The sequence below is a fragment of the Notamacropus eugenii genome, chromosome 5 (genome assembly GCF_028372415.1).
Source record: "Notamacropus eugenii isolate mMacEug1 chromosome 5, mMacEug1.pri_v2, whole genome shotgun sequence".
Classification (NCBI taxonomy): Eukaryota; Metazoa; Chordata; class Mammalia; order Diprotodontia; family Macropodidae; genus Notamacropus; species Notamacropus eugenii.
The window spans coordinates 191,658,545-191,676,549 of record NC_092876.1 but is presented as its reverse complement, the minus strand read 5'-3'; the positions used below and the strand labels follow the sequence as shown (position 1 = coordinate 191,676,549).

Here is an 18,005-nt window from a genome sequence, read left to right as displayed (position 1 = left end):
TCTTTTTCTAATCCCTGTCTATTTAGAGGAAGGAGTATGAGGTAGCAACAGAAGTCTGTGCTACGAATGTGAATAGAAATTGTCCTCTCTGGAAGTTCTACCTTCCTTTCAACTCTGATAAAACCTGTTTCTCTATGTTTCACTTTGGATTGAATGAATTCTTTCAAAATCACTTCTTTCCCTTCCTCCATCAGAATGCCCCAGGTGTGAACTATGTGTTTTTATATCCTTGTGGATACCTGTAGTATCTTCATCTCCTCTTGGGAGACCTCTCTTTCCCTACTCATGGGGAATGAATCAGGTCAACAGAGCGGCCTGACCAAGGTATTCTTCTGCCCTGAAAAAAGGGCAAGTAGATAGACGTTTAAACTCTAACTTTGGTGATGTTTGTTAGACCTCACTTGTGTCCTATATCTGTTCTTCAAATATAGAGATGCCAGGAGGCGCTGAGAGGTTGTCAAGGAGGAGGTTTGTACATGCACAAGAACTTGGACCCTGGGCTTCCTGCATCCTTGAGGCCAACTCTCTGTTCCCTGTACCACTCTGTCTCTGAATTGGGTGATAACTGGCAGAATTATGGTACCCATAATTATCTGTTATTCAAATATAATACCCAAAAGTATTTTAAGAGATCATTAAAAGAGAAGATGTGAACTAGGCTAATTTTTGAAAATAAGCTTGTTGCCACTTATTAGTACCTTTAGTAAAAATAGAAATTATTGTCAATCTGGAATTTTTCTTGAACTCTATGTGATCCTTAGTAATAATCAAATACCAGTTGTGGATGATGACTGTTTTACCAAGAAAATGTTGTGTATAGGTCTTATAAATTAGAGTTAGTAAGCAAATTACCCACATTGCATTAACTGGCACTGGCAAGTACCTTAATACATTCCTTATCTGGAATATTTGTTTTTTCTGCTTAGGCATTTCATTTTCAAGGAAGAAAAAAGTAGGAAAGGCTAGTGAAAAGCATTCTCAGTAATGTGGAAAGTGATTTTAAAAAATTAAAAGTGCTTCCATATATGGAACAAATAATGAGGTTAGTCCACAGTTGTCTCACGGTAATATCAATGGGAGTTTTAGCATATGCCACCAAAACTTTAAGCTAGTACTAGAGTGTTTGGGGAGCTCACTGGAAATATGTACAAAAACTCCAAATTCTCCTTAAAACAGAAAGTTGACTAAATACTATTTCCCATTAGCGGCATTTAGAAAATTCACAAAAGCTATTTTAAATGTGGTGCTAAATCACCATAATGATAATATTTTTAGAAGGCATACTTTTACTTGCCTTGCTAATCCTACTAACTTGGTGTATCTGATACTCCCTGGTAGGAATGTAGAAACCAATTCATGTGGTAGAGATGCAAAAAAGGGACAGTTGAGAAGCAATTTGGAGTTACTGTGTTGATAGACAAAAGTGTTTGACATAGCTGTCTCAGTAGCAGAAAATGCATGCCAGGGGAAGCTACTATCTTTATATCTCAAAGACTAACATTGTTCTCCAGTAGTCTACACAATACACTTGTTATAACAGTTGTTAGACAGTTAAGCTGCTCACTATGGGGGTATGTGCTCTCTGGTACATTCACCACTGCCACCACCACAACACACAGTCAGGGGAATCTTTGAGTGGTTATTAATCATGGTATACTTTTGTAACTGAGAATTGCTAGCTCATTGACATGGAAACCTATAATTAAAGTTCTAGCCAATTGTTCTTTTTTAAACATTGTGACTTGCTTAATTTCTCAGCCTAAGGCTGTGTCTATACAAAGTCAGCAGTTATTTATTTAATTTAATTAATTCAGGTAAAATGGATTGGGGAAGGGGAGACCTGAATTGCTTGCTCTGGCCCTCTGGTCTGAATTAACCACATATTTGCCAACTATTTTTTTTTTCATTTTGTTCTGCGTAGACAGCTCAAGTTTGTTATAATGAGATTAACAACAGGATAAATCACTATGTGAAAATGAATTAAAAGGGAAAAAATGACCGAGACAATTCTGGGGGCCAGGGCAAAATATGTCTTCAGCCTTCTTTCTCAATTGTTACTTCATAGCCCTTTCTTTGAATTTGCTTTGCATCCTAGTGTAGTCTGAAGTATATTAAATGCACTATGTAAAAATACAACGTGATGCTCTAGGAGGACATGCTCATAATTTGTTGCATTGTTAGGATTTAAATTTAAAAACCTTTCCTGGCACCAGTAAAAGCAACAGTTAAGACTGGAAGATTAAATTCTTACTGACAGCCCTTTAAATCACAGTCAGCTTGGCATGGTCTTAAATAACCTCCACTGACAACTATCGAAGTAGGAAAATCAAACCTACAGTGCTAATTGCCCTCCTCCTAATATCAGACAGCTGCTTTACAAAGGAATGCAAATTAATTGGTTTGGAGAAATTAATGATAGATGAAATCAGGCCTCATTAGGCCATACTTATTTCATCAGAATGTCAGGGTAAATCGTAACTGGCCCCATCACCATTCAGCATTATCTTGGGTTGTTTTTTTATTTTAGCCAACACAAAATAGAGTATTGTTTTGTTAACTGAATATTCTGCTCAAATAAAACAAGGACTGGGATGGGGGAGATGTTTTTTAATGAATCAGTGTGAAAAACCCCGATCTCTCCATTATTTCATACTGCTTTTTTGTGGTTATGTTCAAAATGAAAAGATTTCACATATTTTGGTACTTAGTCAACTGATAAGGTGTTTAAGACTGTCTTATTTTGCTAATAATTAACTTTTCCTTTTCAAATTCAGTTCATTTGCATGGATTAGATCTGCCACAGTGTACCTTAACTGAGCTTGAGTGAAACTCAAACTTATATTTTATGTGAAATCCTAAGTGTTGACATTCAGTTAATTTTCATAAACAACTGGCAAATTTTAACTGGCAGCAGCTATCACTGCATTTGAATGCTAATTTGGTAATTAGTATAAAACATTTTTTAAATCTTCTTTTGAATGGGCCTTGATCTTTCAAAAGGGTACATAATATCTGCACAGGGCTTCCAATGAAGTTTAGGGCAACCAGGCTTCACTTAAAAAGAAAAAAAATGATATTTAGTTTTACATATCAAAAACCTGAATAAATTTTTTTCAAAGATTCTCAGCAAATACAGGAGAACATAGAGTTGTAGTGTTTATATGTATATATGCATAAATATTCACTTATATATTACATATGATGTGTGTATATGTGTGTATACAAAAGCACCCTTGAGCAAAATAGTTTATGGAAGAGATAGGATTTGCTCTTTTATACAAGAGGGAAGTCATTTGTTTTAGGTAAACTTTCTATGCATTAAAAAAAAATCAGATCTTGAGATTTATAAACAAAAAAGCTAAAACGAACAAAAATCTTTAAATCTACAAATTTAACCTACATTTATGTATTTATTTAAAACATCTACTCATTGTGTGAGGTATTCTACTGCTTCTGCTGCATGCTCAAGTTGTCACAGCCATTTACTTTGGCTGGCAGAACTTGTCTCTTCTGCTTGCTTGCAAGTAAATTTTTCACAGCAAATTGTGCAAACATCCCACTACAAACAATGCTTGCTGCACAAATCCACTATTACATTTCCTCTGACACTGTTAGTTAGAAGGGTGGCGTTGCGTTCGACAGGCACATTCTGGTTCGAGTGGGTTAAACTTATTTGCTCCTAACACACACATTCTCTCTCTCTCTCTCTCTCTCTCTCTCTCTCTCTCTCTCTCTCTCTCTCTCTCTCTCTCTCTCTCTCTCTCTCTCTCTCTCTCTCTCTCTCTCTCTCTCCATAATAATAATAATAATAAATACTACTAATAAAAAGCCTGCAACAAGATATAAAATGCAGTACCTGCAACGTGCTGAAATCTCTCCAGTCTCCGCCCTTTCAGTAATTTAGTTTCACACTGGCACCACTTCTGTACCAAATGCTTCTTCCTCCCCCAAAAATGTGTGTCAGCACAAGCCCGGACGAAACTCCAAATCCAGGAAAATAAAATTAACCGTGCAGATCAAAGGCAGACGAGCACGGAGACCAAATGCCTGTAATCTGATCAGTGATCAGATGCCATTACATCAAAGGCAGTGCTAAGTTGTTTGGGCTTTTTTTCTTTTTAAATATATGTTAAAAAGAAAATTCCCTTTTCAGCAGGTAGTTACCTCCCCGCCTTCTGGTCCTTAAATGGCTTTGTTAAGAGTTGCTCACTTTGGCTTCTTCCCTCGTTTCTGGGCCGGGAGAATGCGGAGGATTCCTTCCTGGCTCCCCCGAGTTGAGTGGCTGGATCTGTAGCTTTTTCAGTTCCCAAGCTGTGTTGTGGATTGTGTGTTGGGAGTTTTTCCTAGTGCCAGCGGGTTGTGCTTTATCCCTTTCATCTAGGCGAACTGCAGATCCCATGACATCATTCAACGCTGTGGGACTGGTAGGAGAGCTATAATTCAGCCTGTGGGGGAATACAGCGAGCAAGCGAGAGAGGAACAAGAGTTTGCAAGATTTCTAATCAGGTTAGTCCATTGTGACCAGCACAGGGCTCATTTCAAAGTTCCTGTTATCTGCTTCCTAGGGAGAAGGGAGAGAGAATACAGCTAGGGCTTTTATGTGTGATAAGATCCCCGATAAGTGCCAAATAAGAGCATTTAAAAGCTTATCTTTGACAAAAATCACCGTTCCCACAAAGACAAGGGTATCCGACATTCAGAACAATTTAACATAGCTGCCAAGCAATTATGAAAAATGCCTCCAAATCGCCAGATGGGCTGGGTGAATGGCAACGGTGCCACCCCAAGTGAATGAGAAAGAGTTCTCTAAGAATTCAAGCAAATTATCCTCTTCTCAAAAGTCAAAATGGAAGAAACCCATTATCCATTAGAGAATGGCATTCAAAATTAAAACGGGGCTGTCTGAACAAGTAATTAAATCAGCAGACAACAGTCTCTTGAATTCTGTTCTCAGATCTGCCACCAACTCGCTGGGTGACCCTTGGCTAGAACTCAAGCTTGTTTTTGCTTTAGTTTCTGATATTGTAAATTAGATCTAATAATAACACCTCCTTATACTCAGATTAATTAGGCTTAATTCATTAACGCTTGTTAAATATTTTCAGATTTTCACATGATATGTAAAGGCAGAGTACTTTCATGCGCAGTGATGGTCTAAAAACATGTTTTCATTGGTCTTTCTGGGATGACGTTACAGGCACGCATAGGTAAAAAATAATGTTGTTGAGTCATGTCGGTCTCTTCTTCGCAAAGGAACAGGAGTTATTTGCCATCACCTTCTCCAGTTCATTTTGCAGATGAGGAAAGGAAGGCAAATGGAGTTAAGTGACTTGCCCAGGGCCACACAGCTAGTAAGTGTCTGAGGTTGTTGTGCCACCTAGCTGCTCTTTATTAAATAAATTTACTTATCTAAATGCAATTAATTTAGTGATTTAAAGTTTGCAAAACTCTTCTCAAGCATCTCATTTTTTCCTCATAACTCCCCTAAATGATAGGTGTTATAATTATTCCCAGTTTCATAGATGAAGAAACTGAGGCAGACAAAGGGTAATTAACTTGTCCAGGACACAGCTAAAAGTGTCTGAGGCAGGATCTGAATACAGGTTTTCTCAGGGCTGGTCTTTCTATCTATTGCACCACTTAGCTGACAATTCTCCTAAACTACATCTAGAACTTTATCATCAGAGGCCTTTAATAAATGAAAAATTAAACTGAATACCATACTTAAGTTCAATTCTCCAGTGCCGATCTTGAATGAGTATCTAAAATGCTTGCACATTCAATTTTTTCCCCTTTTATTTATTTCTTATAATCTGAACAAAAACTCCTGATGGCCTAATTTGACTTTTCTTTGTGGTCAAATATGAAATGAGATAATGTGGTATTGTAGAGAATCTAATTTTTTTATGGCTATGTTTTCTTTTGTAACACAGTGCCAGGCAACAGCAAATTGTGTTTTGAAGATCATAGGGTCATAGGATTGAGAGCTGGAAGGGACCTGAGGGGTCATCCAGTTCAACTCCCTCATTTTACCAGTGAGGAATTGGAGATCATGAGAGGCGATTTTTCTAGCTCTCTCTCTCTCTCTCTCTCTCTCTGTCTCTCTCTGTCTCTCTCTCTGTAAATCATAGAGGGAAGGGAAATTATTTTGGTTAGCAAAAGAAAAAATCCAACTTTAAAAAATTCATTAATGATATTTTTGCAGAACTGAAAGAGAAAAGTAGAATTTGATTCTTTCCTTTTTGAAAGCAAGACTTATGCCTTTCGTACTATCACTAGGGTGTACCAGAGTTCTGGGCACATAGTGTGTGTTTATGGACTATCTTTCCTCCCTCATAGATCAGCTTTTTCCTTTGTAGAATCTAAAAATGAAAGAGATCTAGTTAAATCTTCTCCTTTACAAATGAAGAAATTGAGGCCCAGACATGTAAGGTGACATGCCTAATGTCAAACTTGTGTAAAGTAGTAGAATTGGAATTCAGACTCAGGTCAACTGTTTCTCAACACTCTTGACTTTTCTTTTCCTTACAAGGTACCCCTTTCATTATATAATTTTAGAAGATGTAGTTTTTTTTAAAACGAGGTAATGTTCCAAATTTCCATAACTTTAAATGAAATTCTTTAAAATTTTTTTAAATCCATTCATTTCTAAATCTATCACTCCTCCCCTCTTTCCTGGAGAGCCATCCCCTGTAAAAAAAAAAAAAAAATTAAAGAGAGGAAAAAAAAGAAGCAGTTCAGAAAAACTAACCATGATTCTTCACTTCTATCAAAAAGGGAAGGAGGTACATTTTCTCTTCTCTTTTTTTGCTAAGTCTGAGCAACATAATTAAATATAATTATTTAATATATTTCTTATTATTAATATAAACATTTAATATATAATATATAATTTAATGTTGTATATAAATATATTTAATACATAATAAATACAATTTTAAAGATATGAATTTCTTTGTTGTTGTTATTGTTTGCATTTACACTTCTGTTGCCATTGTGTATGTTGTTTTCTTGGTTCTGCTTGCTTCATTTTGCACTTGGTTCATACAAACCTTCCCATACTTATCTGTATTCTTCATTGTTTCGTATGGAGCAGTAACATTCCTGAATAAACAGGCATCTACTTTGTTCCCAGTTCATTACTTCTACCTCCAAAAAGTAATGTTATAAATATTTTTGTGTGTGCAGAATCTTTCTTTCATTTTTTGAGGCTATATGTCTACAAGTAGGATCTCTGAGTCAAATATATGTGCATTTTGGTCATATTCTTAGCATAATTCCAAATTACTTTTTGGAATGGTTTGATCACCTCACTACTCAGTCAGAAATGTATAAATGTTCCTTTTGAAACAAATTTTAATAGCACAAGTTAATTCAGATAATCAGATGTACAGCTGGAAAAAGCATTGAATGTCATCTAGTCCAAACCCTTCATGTTACAGATGAGGAAACTGAGACCCAAAGAGACTAAATCACATTATAAGTAGCAGATCCAGGATTCAAACCCCAATCTTCTGACTCCAAATTTAGCGCTGTTTCCGCTGAACCACATTGCCTTGATTGGTGCAGTATAATTTATGACAAAGATATTTTGTTTTCCAACTTTGTTTTTTATAATACATCTATCACCATGTCCCAAGGACATCTGCTTTGAAAAGACTTACTGTCTTAAACAGGGAATCATGCTACCTTCACCAAGCATTCTAGGCAGACTTTCATGATGTCAGGTCACTAGGTAATTTCCAGGTGCAGTAGGTCTTGACATTTACCAAACTTCCCATTACCTTTTCCCTGAAGCCCATCAAAATATAGAAAGCTTCAGTCCTTCCATAAGCTACTAAGCCCATATCTGGTTCTCTGTATCTAGCTTAAGAAAGCAGGACTCTGTCTGTAGTATTGAAATTCCCTCGCACACTTTCATTCCAAGTTGAACACTGTAACATAAGGGGCCTTAATGTCTAATAGATATTACAGGCTGAGAGTCAGGAGGACCTTGGTTCAAGGGATACCTCTGATATACACTAGCTGTGTGACCCTGGGCAAGTCACTTAAATTTTTAAGGTAGACTCTCAGCTAGAAATTACAGAGTGGGTGCCATCTGCATGGAATAAGATTCCTCATTGGGAGGTCACTGTACCAATGAAATCTCTGGTATGAAATTTAAAAATACACATTGTATTAGAAGGGAATGGCCATCATATACTATGAGCCTCTTTGAAGCTTTGGAAAAGAAGTTTTACCTTTAATACACTGTAGTCTTGTCAAAGCCACAAATTAAATTGGGTAGATGAACTTAGGATTCCTGAAGTTCCACTAAGAACAGTTTGCATCCTCAGAATAGTCTTTTGAAAGCAGGAACCCAAATGAAACCTAGACATAGGATGATCCATCTGATCCACACTCATACACCACATCCACACTCACACACCACACCACACCACCTCACCCCACACCACACACACACAACCAGAGGGGAGAAAAAAAGTCTTTCAATACATAGTGAGAAACCCAGTATTGTTTGTGGTGTAAGAGTTTATTTTCAAAGTAACTTGAAAAGCTAGCCAGCCTTTCCTTGTGGACATAATGTAACACATTCACAATCAGTGTGTTTTCGGAGTTACTTTTCATGTACGATGATTAATGGTTTGATGGCTAATCCATCTGCGTTTAATGGCTTAATGCCCCTTGCAACCAATGATGAACATTTCCAAGATGGTGGTAAAGTTTAGAGCTATAATTTTTTGGCATAAAATTGAATGAAATTAGAAGTCTGTCTTACATATGCAGGGAGTGAGTTTATGACTAGCCTCATTAGAACCACATTCCAAGCCAACTGAACAGACCCATTGTTGGGATGCTGCTGGTCTGTCTCATTGCTATATATGGTGCATTGCAATATAAAGAAGACCTGGGGAAGAAGTTGCCCTAAAGTACCTTAGATGAGCTAAATTCTGTTGGATAGCATGGTGATAACTTAATAACTTAATGGAATAACTTAAACACTGAATACAAAAAATTCCCCCTTTAAAAAAAATTGAGTTACAGTCTCAAATTGATTGCTTTTAATTTTCTGTTGTCTTATAAAATTAACTTCTCTTTCTCCCTTCGGTAAGTTGTACTTTGGCTGCTAGGCCTCCACTTTCTGTGCTAATTTCTCTTCAGAATTGGAATACACTTCTGCCACCTCTTTACCTTAACATGTTAGAGGTCATGTGAATTACAGTGACAATGAGTTAATGGTTCAGGTTGTACAAGTTATTTTGGTATTGAGTTTCATCGTTCATTAAACTCACTGTATCAACTTGTGAATAATGTGAGGTCCTATTTTCTCTTTCCTAAGGATGCTTTATGGATTCCATGACAAAATACTTGTGTAATAGGAGACTGGCACATGTACAGAGTACATCAGTGTCAGCTGATGTAATTTCCTCATGTGGGAGAGGCTGGAGAGCTTGCTTCAGGGGAAGTCATGGTTGTATAATACCTTGGAGAGATAGTGGGACATGTACAGATGTTCTGTAACTGGCTCTGGATGGCTTCATATGTGAATATGAAGTTCTTTGATTGGCTGTGGAGACATGCAAAAAGGCCAGAGTCAGTCTTGGCTTGGTATCTTTGATATTTTGTGTGGCAACTCCATCTTGATGGATGTTTTTGAATCCTTCACTCATGACATTCAGTGAAGGATGAAGCTGTAATGGAAGAGGACTCAGGGCTTCTTCCGAGGTCATGTGACCTTGTGAATATAGGTTTGAGTTTTTGGTTGAACTCAGAATTTGTTTTTTTTCCCATTTTAGGTGAAAGGACAATGGATTATGTAGCCATCTCCACTTTGATGTACCAAGGATCAAGGGAGTAACTTCACAACCTAGCATAGTGGTAGCTGAGACAAAGACTCTGGTGATGCCATATTTTGATGTGAACTTAGTGGGACCAATGCTGTATATAAAAGGATCACTTTCCCCCAAAATCTTTGAGAGGTGAGGACAGTGTGCCCTTGAGGTAATAGGAGGAAATATCTGTACTTTTCTTATTGCTATCTCTCCAAGATAAATTTTTCTTTATAAAGATTAATTGAAAGAAAAAGACTAATTGATATTAATTTGTTAAATGGGGAGGAGTACTATGGGTACCTAATAGTCAGTAGAGCATAGTCAATGGGCACTCAAGCCAGTGGTAGAAGAGAAACCTCAAAACCCTCAATGTACCCCAGAATCCTGAAAGGGACTTATAACTTGTCTGGCTACATAGAGATAAGAATAGTCATATCAGAGAGAACTTGCTATACTTGCAGTGGTTATTTTTAAACTTGCTACACTATTCAAACATTTTTTTCTATGGGATTAGAAGGACATTAGAGAGAATATCAGAATTTTTTTAGGGAAGTCAAACTTGCATATGCAGTTCATAAGATCATATATTTGGAACTGGAAGGAGACTTAAAGGCCTTCCAGCAAGACCAAACTCTCAAATTAGAGATAAGGAAACTGAGGAACAAAGAGACTAGATGCCTGGAAGACCTTGAGATCCTTTAACTTTGCACTAACGTGAAATTTTACTTACTAAGCAACTCAATGAGAAAAAGATTTTGGAGAATGTACACATGACAAACTTTTAAAATTCCTAAATTACCAGACAATTTCAATTTTCATCTCCAACTTTAATAAACTTTTTGACCTTTGACAAGTCAAATGGGAATAATACTACATGAATCCAAAAATTAGATTCTACCTGCAAAGTTAGAAGTAATCTCCAGGATATTTAGTCCAATCATATACTAATCATGAATTCTAATTAGAATACCTACCTAGTTGGTTATTGTGCCAAATTAGGCTGTATAAAATACTTTATAAAGGAAAGATATATATAGATAGTATGCTATGTATGTGTGTATATAGGCATATATGTATATGTATATATACTATCATATATATGCATAGGCATACATGCATATATACAATCATAATATGTACTGTAATACAATGTAAAAATATACAGATATGTATGTATTTATGTGTATGTACATATGTACTCATATATACATACATATATGTATTGTATATTGACATACGCACATGCATACACTGTATATTTGTGAGTTTAACCAATTGGGTGAGCTACTACTTGATTACTTCACCCATTTCAATGATGAAGACCAGCTTGCTCACAAGAAGTTTGGGGGATTATCCCAAATTTACCAAAGTAGTTATTTGTTCTACCAAATATAGGGGGCTCTCTGAGATTCTTAGAGAGTTCCTCCCTTTACGCCCTAGCTCTTCTGCAAAATGTGGGTGGCAACTACTTGTCTCATTAGTTAAGAGGATCTTGTCAATGTGGATTCATCTGATTAACTTCTTGGTTCCATGAAGGAAATAGCTCTCCACTTTTTGTGCTTTGTTTCAATGGACCTGTATCATGTGAACATGATATAATGGTTATGATCACACAATCAAAGATATAGTTCTTTCCTCATGACTGAAGAAGTAAAGGAAAAGTAATAAAAATAAATATGTATTAACATAACCACTGTACCTATAGTAACTGTGGAGCTAGCTAGCATTTAAGTCATTTATAGCACATCCCCAATGCAAGAATTCTTGGACATAATTCATACTCTGAGACCCAACTGCTCCTCATCAGTCACTCACACTGGGAGCTAAAAAGTGTCCTCAGTGCCTACCTAGACAAATGTAATTTTCTGCCCCCCCCATCTGATTTTCTCTTTCAAAGCTTCCTGAAAGTCCCCACATATCAGAGTTACTTGGGAACCAGGACTACTTCCCCATGTCTCTGCTTCTCAGATGTAGGCAACAACTTCCAACCCTTCCTTCCCGCCATTTCTCTCAGTGTCGCAATCTCATGGGCTTTACTGTATGGGACTTTGATTGATCCTGGAAGTGTGTTTATTAAGAGTGTCGGCCATGCCGGCTAGACTCACATAACTACCATTCCCTTTGTCTCTCTTTCTCTCTAAGTTCCCTCGGGAGCTGTTGCTTTCTCATGCTATTTCTATTTTCATGTAATTTTGATTCTTTCTTTTTAGCAATTGACCTAGAACAGAACCTACAACTCATCAGATGGGGCAGAGTTAGATCTTTTTCTTATTTTTAACTGGAGTTCATCCATAGGATTATTTATTCCCATTTTCAAGGAATAGCTCAGGAAGCCCATCTCTTGATTAAGGAGATCTGATTATGAAGAGAGTAGAGTAAAAATTTTCTTGTCCCATGCCTTAGAACTATACAGGATTTTTGCACCTGGAGAAATGCACCCTGTTCCTTTTGTGGCAGTTGGGTGGCACGGTGGATGGAACACAAAACTTGGAGGCAGAAAAACCTGAGTTCAAATGTGGACTCATACATGAGCTCTGTGACTCTGGGCAAGTCACTTAACCTCTGCCTGCTTTAGATTCCTCATCTGTAAAATGAGCATAGTAATAGCCCCCACCTCCCTGGCTTGTTGTAAGGATGTAATAATATTTGTAAAGCATTTTGCAAACCTTGAAGCACAATATAAATGCCAGCTATTATTATTATCCACTGGTGCATTCTCAGAGCAATGGGTGGGGGGAGCACCGTAAAATTTAGGTTTGAAATAAGGAAAGAAAGTCCTGATAATTAATAATGGTGGAAGAAACACAGCTTCTTGGGAAGGCTCGTCTACCTGAGTTCAAATCTGACCTCAGACACTTACTAGCTGTGTGATCCTGGACAAGTCATTTAACTCTGCCTCAGTTTCCTCATCTATTAAATGCGTTGAAGAAGGAAATGCAAATCACTCCAATATCTTTGCCAAAAAAAACCCGTATGAGTCATGAAGAATTGGAAATGACTGAAAACGACTGAACAACAGCCGCAACGACAAAGATGGATGTAGCTTCCCCTCCTTAAAGGTATTCAAGCAAAGATAGATGAATACTATATATTGTAGAGGGGGCTGTTGTTCAGGTACATGGAGGACTAGACCTCCAAGGCCCCTTACCCATTTTGAGATTCCAACACTTTCTCTTTCCTGCTTCGCTGAAGAAGGCAGGAAACAGACTCCTGTTAGTTTTCACATGCCTCCAGTTCCTTTGTAAGTAGATTATTTGAAAGGCCACATTTTCCCATGGAAACATTTTTCAAACAGTGGTTAGAATCTCAGGCCAACCCACAAAAAAACAACCAGTCCCCCCTGCCCACCCAAAAAGCCATTTCACCCACAATGTGCCAGAAATGTATTACTATTTGTGCTAAGAGTATTAAAGACCCTAAACATCACATTCTTCCTGACTAAAAACTGAATGTGACAATACTAACCAAAGCAATTTGTGGAATGGAAAATGAGACAAGAAAAAGAATACCCTATAAATCACATTCATGAAATGGGAACACATGGAGAAACTTCAGGATAAACCTATTAATGCATATTGGAAATGTCTTGACTTCATTAGAAACTTGAATCTGAAGTAGTTAATTCTGAGCTGCTTTGAGAAGTACTGACCTTAATTAAAATTATTTAAAGATGAAATAAAGTGTTTAATTGGGGTAGCTTGAAGTACATTGTTGATGTACATATAGTAAATAGTGAACAGAGATAAAAGAGGGCAGACATTTGGGAAAGAAAGAATTATAAAAAAATGACAGGAAAAATTATTCTAAATACAACTACTCATCAAAAGAGGGAAGGTTGGATACGTGGCTGATCATTTATGATTGGCTCTTCATGAATAAATTAAAGAGACAATTTATGAAAATAACTTTCTGATCATATGCTATAGCAGAAAAAGGATTGGACTTGAAATTAGATTATGATGGGCAAGTCACTTACATCTCAGAGCATCAGTTTCCTCACCTGTAAAATAGAGACAATAATTATACATGCATTACTTAACCCCACTGGGTTGTTGTGAGGATCTAATGAGGTGGTACATGTAAAAGAATTTTATGCCACATAAATCTATGTTTACCATGATTATTGTTCTCTTTTTCATTCATATCTAGTTTGACAGCATTCAGATATAAGATAGTCCTAAGACAGATTCTGCTACGATTTTTATTTACGGTTAGTGTTCTGTGGATTGCTGCACAGGCAGATAAAATGGCTTTTCCCCCCCAATTCAATAAGACTATAAATTCATCTTTTGTGTATTCACAGAAAGGGTTCTCTGCAGAGCTGCAATAGCAGACAGCATGATGGGGATGATATGTACTTCGTCTTGTTCCCAGATGGTTTCGATTTCTTCTGATTAGTCTTTATATTATGAAAGTTCTCATTCCAAGCAGATTGAAGATTATGAGTCCTTGGAATGTTAACATCTATTAAAAATGTTCTTAAATTTTTATGGAGCAATGTTATCTATGACCAGTTGTGGGCAACAGTTTTTATATGATAGTGCTGTGGTTTTAATACAGTTTTATTCTCATGGATATTTTGAGGTCTCTGTAAGGGTGGGACTCAATTAAATCAATCAATCTAATACTCCACCCCATTTAAAGTAAATGATGTGATAACATGCCCAGATACACCCAGAGACACATCAGGCAAGAACATGTTGCAATCAATTGATCCATACCTTTAAATTCAGCATGAAAAGTTCTTGAATAAATTGGTATGATATTGATAGAAACTATGTCCAGATTGGTTGAAGAAATTTGGTCATGTCCTGTGGGTCACATAAAAGATAAATACTAGTTTATAACCATAGTTTTTTGAACTTCTGATGGGAGAGAGATATTTGAAAAAGAGGAGAGAGAGCTAGCAAAACCCTTGAGAAGGCGAGCACCTCAGCTTTGGCCAGAAGCTTGATCTCCATCTCCCTACTCCTTGGCTGGGGAAGAATCGTATGAGATGTGAAAGGTTCAGAGGATTTGAGACTTCCCATTGACATTCATGTAACTCTCATTCTCCAGGACAGCAGTGACTGCAGGCAGTGTCAGCATCAGGAGCCAAGAAGGGACAATGTGATATGAGAAGGCAGATTGGCAGCATCATAAGGAGTCTATAGCAAAAAAAATGACACCATGCCAAAGGGGAACATCTTGAGCACACTACAGAGGGGAGAAGAGGATTCTCAACAATCAAGACAGGCAAGATACCTTTTTACTCCTCGTGTTCTCTAAACTTGAGCCCACGTCTTTCCAGACTCTATATGTAATCTGGGAGAGTGGGTCGAACTTTTGGGGAGAATGTTTTGTATCAGTTTTTCTTATTACACCACCTTAGTTAAGCGCCACTTTCTAAAAGCTAATTGGATCTGGCTATCTAAACAAAATGAACCAATAATCATTGTGGGGAGCAGGGGAGTTAGGATGCCTGCAGAATTCATGAGATATAGCATTGGAAGGACCCAGTCTTACCTCTTAGGGCTATCCCTAGAGTCCTATGGGGATGCAGTAGCTACCTTCTGGGTACCCACTTGGCCTATGCCAGTAGAAGTTGGGACAATAAGTCTCCCAACTTACTGAATGATAAATTTCTAGTGTACAATTCCAGTGTAAATTCTAGTGTACATTCTAGCTGCCCATTTGTTTCTTATCAGGTATTTGATAGGTGCTAAATTTTTGCTGCTGCCTGAAGTGATATATTGCGCAATTTACCTTTTTTTTGCATAATCAGCATTGACCAATATGTTCTTTAATTTTTGATGATAATAACATGATCCTAAAGCACTATCATAAACCCTTCCAGTTTTGTAAACAAATCTGCATAGCCTAACTATATGTCCAAGTCTTTTTTGTTGATGCATTTTTGATTGAGTTTATGTGGATATTGAGAGAGCTTATTGATTCCACTCATAGTAGTAGTTAACATTTTATAGTTTACAAAGCACTTTTTATACATTATATCATTTGATCCTCACAGCAAACCCTGTGAGGTAGATGCTCTATCTGATACACTACCTAGCTGCCTTAATACAGAATATAAAAAGTATAAATTTTTCAAAAGTATTTTATGTTGAAAATAGATTTTATTTTCAAGTTGTTAGTAGAAACACAAGTGCTGCTTTTATGGTAAGAAGCAGTGTAGTATAATGGAAAGTGAGCAGGACTTTGAGTCAGGAAGATTTAAATGCAAATTCTATCTCTGACATTATTAGCTTTATGATCATGGCCAACTCACTTACCCACTCTGAGACCTAGTTTCCTCATCTGTAAAATGGGGATAATGATAATGCATTGTAGTACTTACCTCACAGAGTGCTATGAAATTCAAATAAAATAATCAGTGAGCATTTATTAACTACCTACTCTGTGCTAGGCACTGGGGACACAAAGATAAAAATGAAAGTCTGGACTCTCAAGAAGCTTATATTCTATCAAGGAAAACTATATGTACATACGTAGAATTGGTGCAGTGAATAGATTGCTAGGCCTGGAGTTAGGAAGACCTGAATTCAAATGTGACCTCAGGTACTTACTAGTTGTGTGACCCTGGGCAAGTCACTCAACCCCACTTGTTTCAATTTCCTCATCTGTACCATGAACTGGAGAAGGAAATGGTAAAACGCTCAAGTGTCTTTACCAAGAAAACCCCAAATGGGATCACAAAATGTGAGACATGATTGGAACAACTGAACAATGCATGATATGTGAAAAAGTGGGAAAAAGGCACTAACAGCTGGTGGGGGATAAGGAAAGGTCTCATGTAGGAAATGTTGCCTTAACTGAATTTTGACGGAAAGTCAGCATTATAAGTGATAAAGTGAGAGAAGGAAGTGCATTCCCATGATGCTAGGTACAGGTGACAGCTTATGCAAAAGCATAGATGTGGAAGATGGGCTGTCATATATGAGGAACAGCAGGTAGGCCACTTTGAGTGGTTTGCAGATTTGTGAAGGGGATGAATGTATTATTTGGTTGGAAAGGTAAGATGGGGTCACACTATATAGGGCTTTAAATGCCGAGCAGAGGCATTTGTGTGTGATCACAAAGCCCTTTGCAATCCTCAAGGTGTCTATAAATACAGCTACAACAACATGCATAAGTTTTTGCAAATATAAAATTATAACAACTATAATTATATCTTAATATAACATAGTATATTAAGTATAATATAATTGTTATAGCACATAATTACAATAAATTAATAAAGATTATAATATATGTAAAAGTAAATTATCATTATAATTTATATTTATGATTATAAATTTCTGAGTATATGTTACATATAAATATACAAAATAGAAATACACATATCCTGAACATTTAAATATGCCTTGGTTCTGAGCAACTCATTAATATTTCTAATGATGAATGAAATTTGTGTTCAAAGTAATATTGATGTTTTGCCACTTACTTTTAATAATATAAAAATATAGTTTTTATTCTTTATAGACTGAACACCTTTTGCTATGAAATCTTGAGGGGAATGGAACATTATAATATCACCCCAATATTTTTTCTCTTCATTTAGTTTAAATGCATGTGTATGTTTTTTTTCCTGGGGAGAGTGGGACAGTTTATTTATTTTGAATTTTTCTTTCATTTTTGCCCAGTGGGATAACACTGTTTTGAGAAAAGCTCATTTTTTTTCCTGGAGCTTTGCTAGGTTTCTTTCTTGTCTTGACAAATAAGCATTTCATCTTCCAATCATTCACCTTTGTCTCCTGTGGAAGTTCAAAAGTAAACAAAACTATAAATGCTAAAGCCCTTACTTTGATGTGAGGCTCAAAAATCTTTTCTCTGTGATGCTGAAGTTTAATGATGATATACTCAGAAACCTTCATCACTGTCGAATGTGAAAAAGAAGGACTCAATTTTTTATTGGAGAAGAAAAAGACTATACAAGTCAGATGGAAATCCATCGCTTTCTCAAAGTAACTCCATGATTCCAAACCAAAGAATATTTAAAAAAAAAAAAAGAAGAAAACCAAATACTACCTTAGTTTTAATACTTCTTAGTTCTTGTTGGCTGTTGTTTCTGAAGGGGACCAATGACAAAATAGTTCGATGTCTTGATTTGTGTGTGAATTAGGTTTAAGTGTGACAGAGTTGGGCAAAGTTTTCAGCCTCACTCTCTCTTCC

General features: G+C 36.7%; 1 protein-coding gene across 3 annotated transcripts in view; it reads right to left on the bottom strand.

The window, feature by feature from the left end:
- Positions 1–4,399, bottom strand: part of TNFRSF19 (TNF receptor superfamily member 19) — an 89,167-nt gene extending 84,768 nt beyond the window's left edge. Inside the window, exon 1 of one of the 3 annotated variants that reach the window (XM_072611728.1) lies at positions 4,211–4,399. In XM_072611728.1, coding sequence (XP_072467829.1) covers positions 4,211–4,399 — 189 coding nt within the window. Of the gene's footprint in view, positions 1–3,856; positions 4,113–4,164 lie in introns of those variants that run through there. The other 2 variants (XM_072611731.1, XM_072611729.1) reach the window with 2 other exon arrangements.
- Between the last annotated feature and the right edge of the window lie 13,606 nt (positions 4,400–18,005).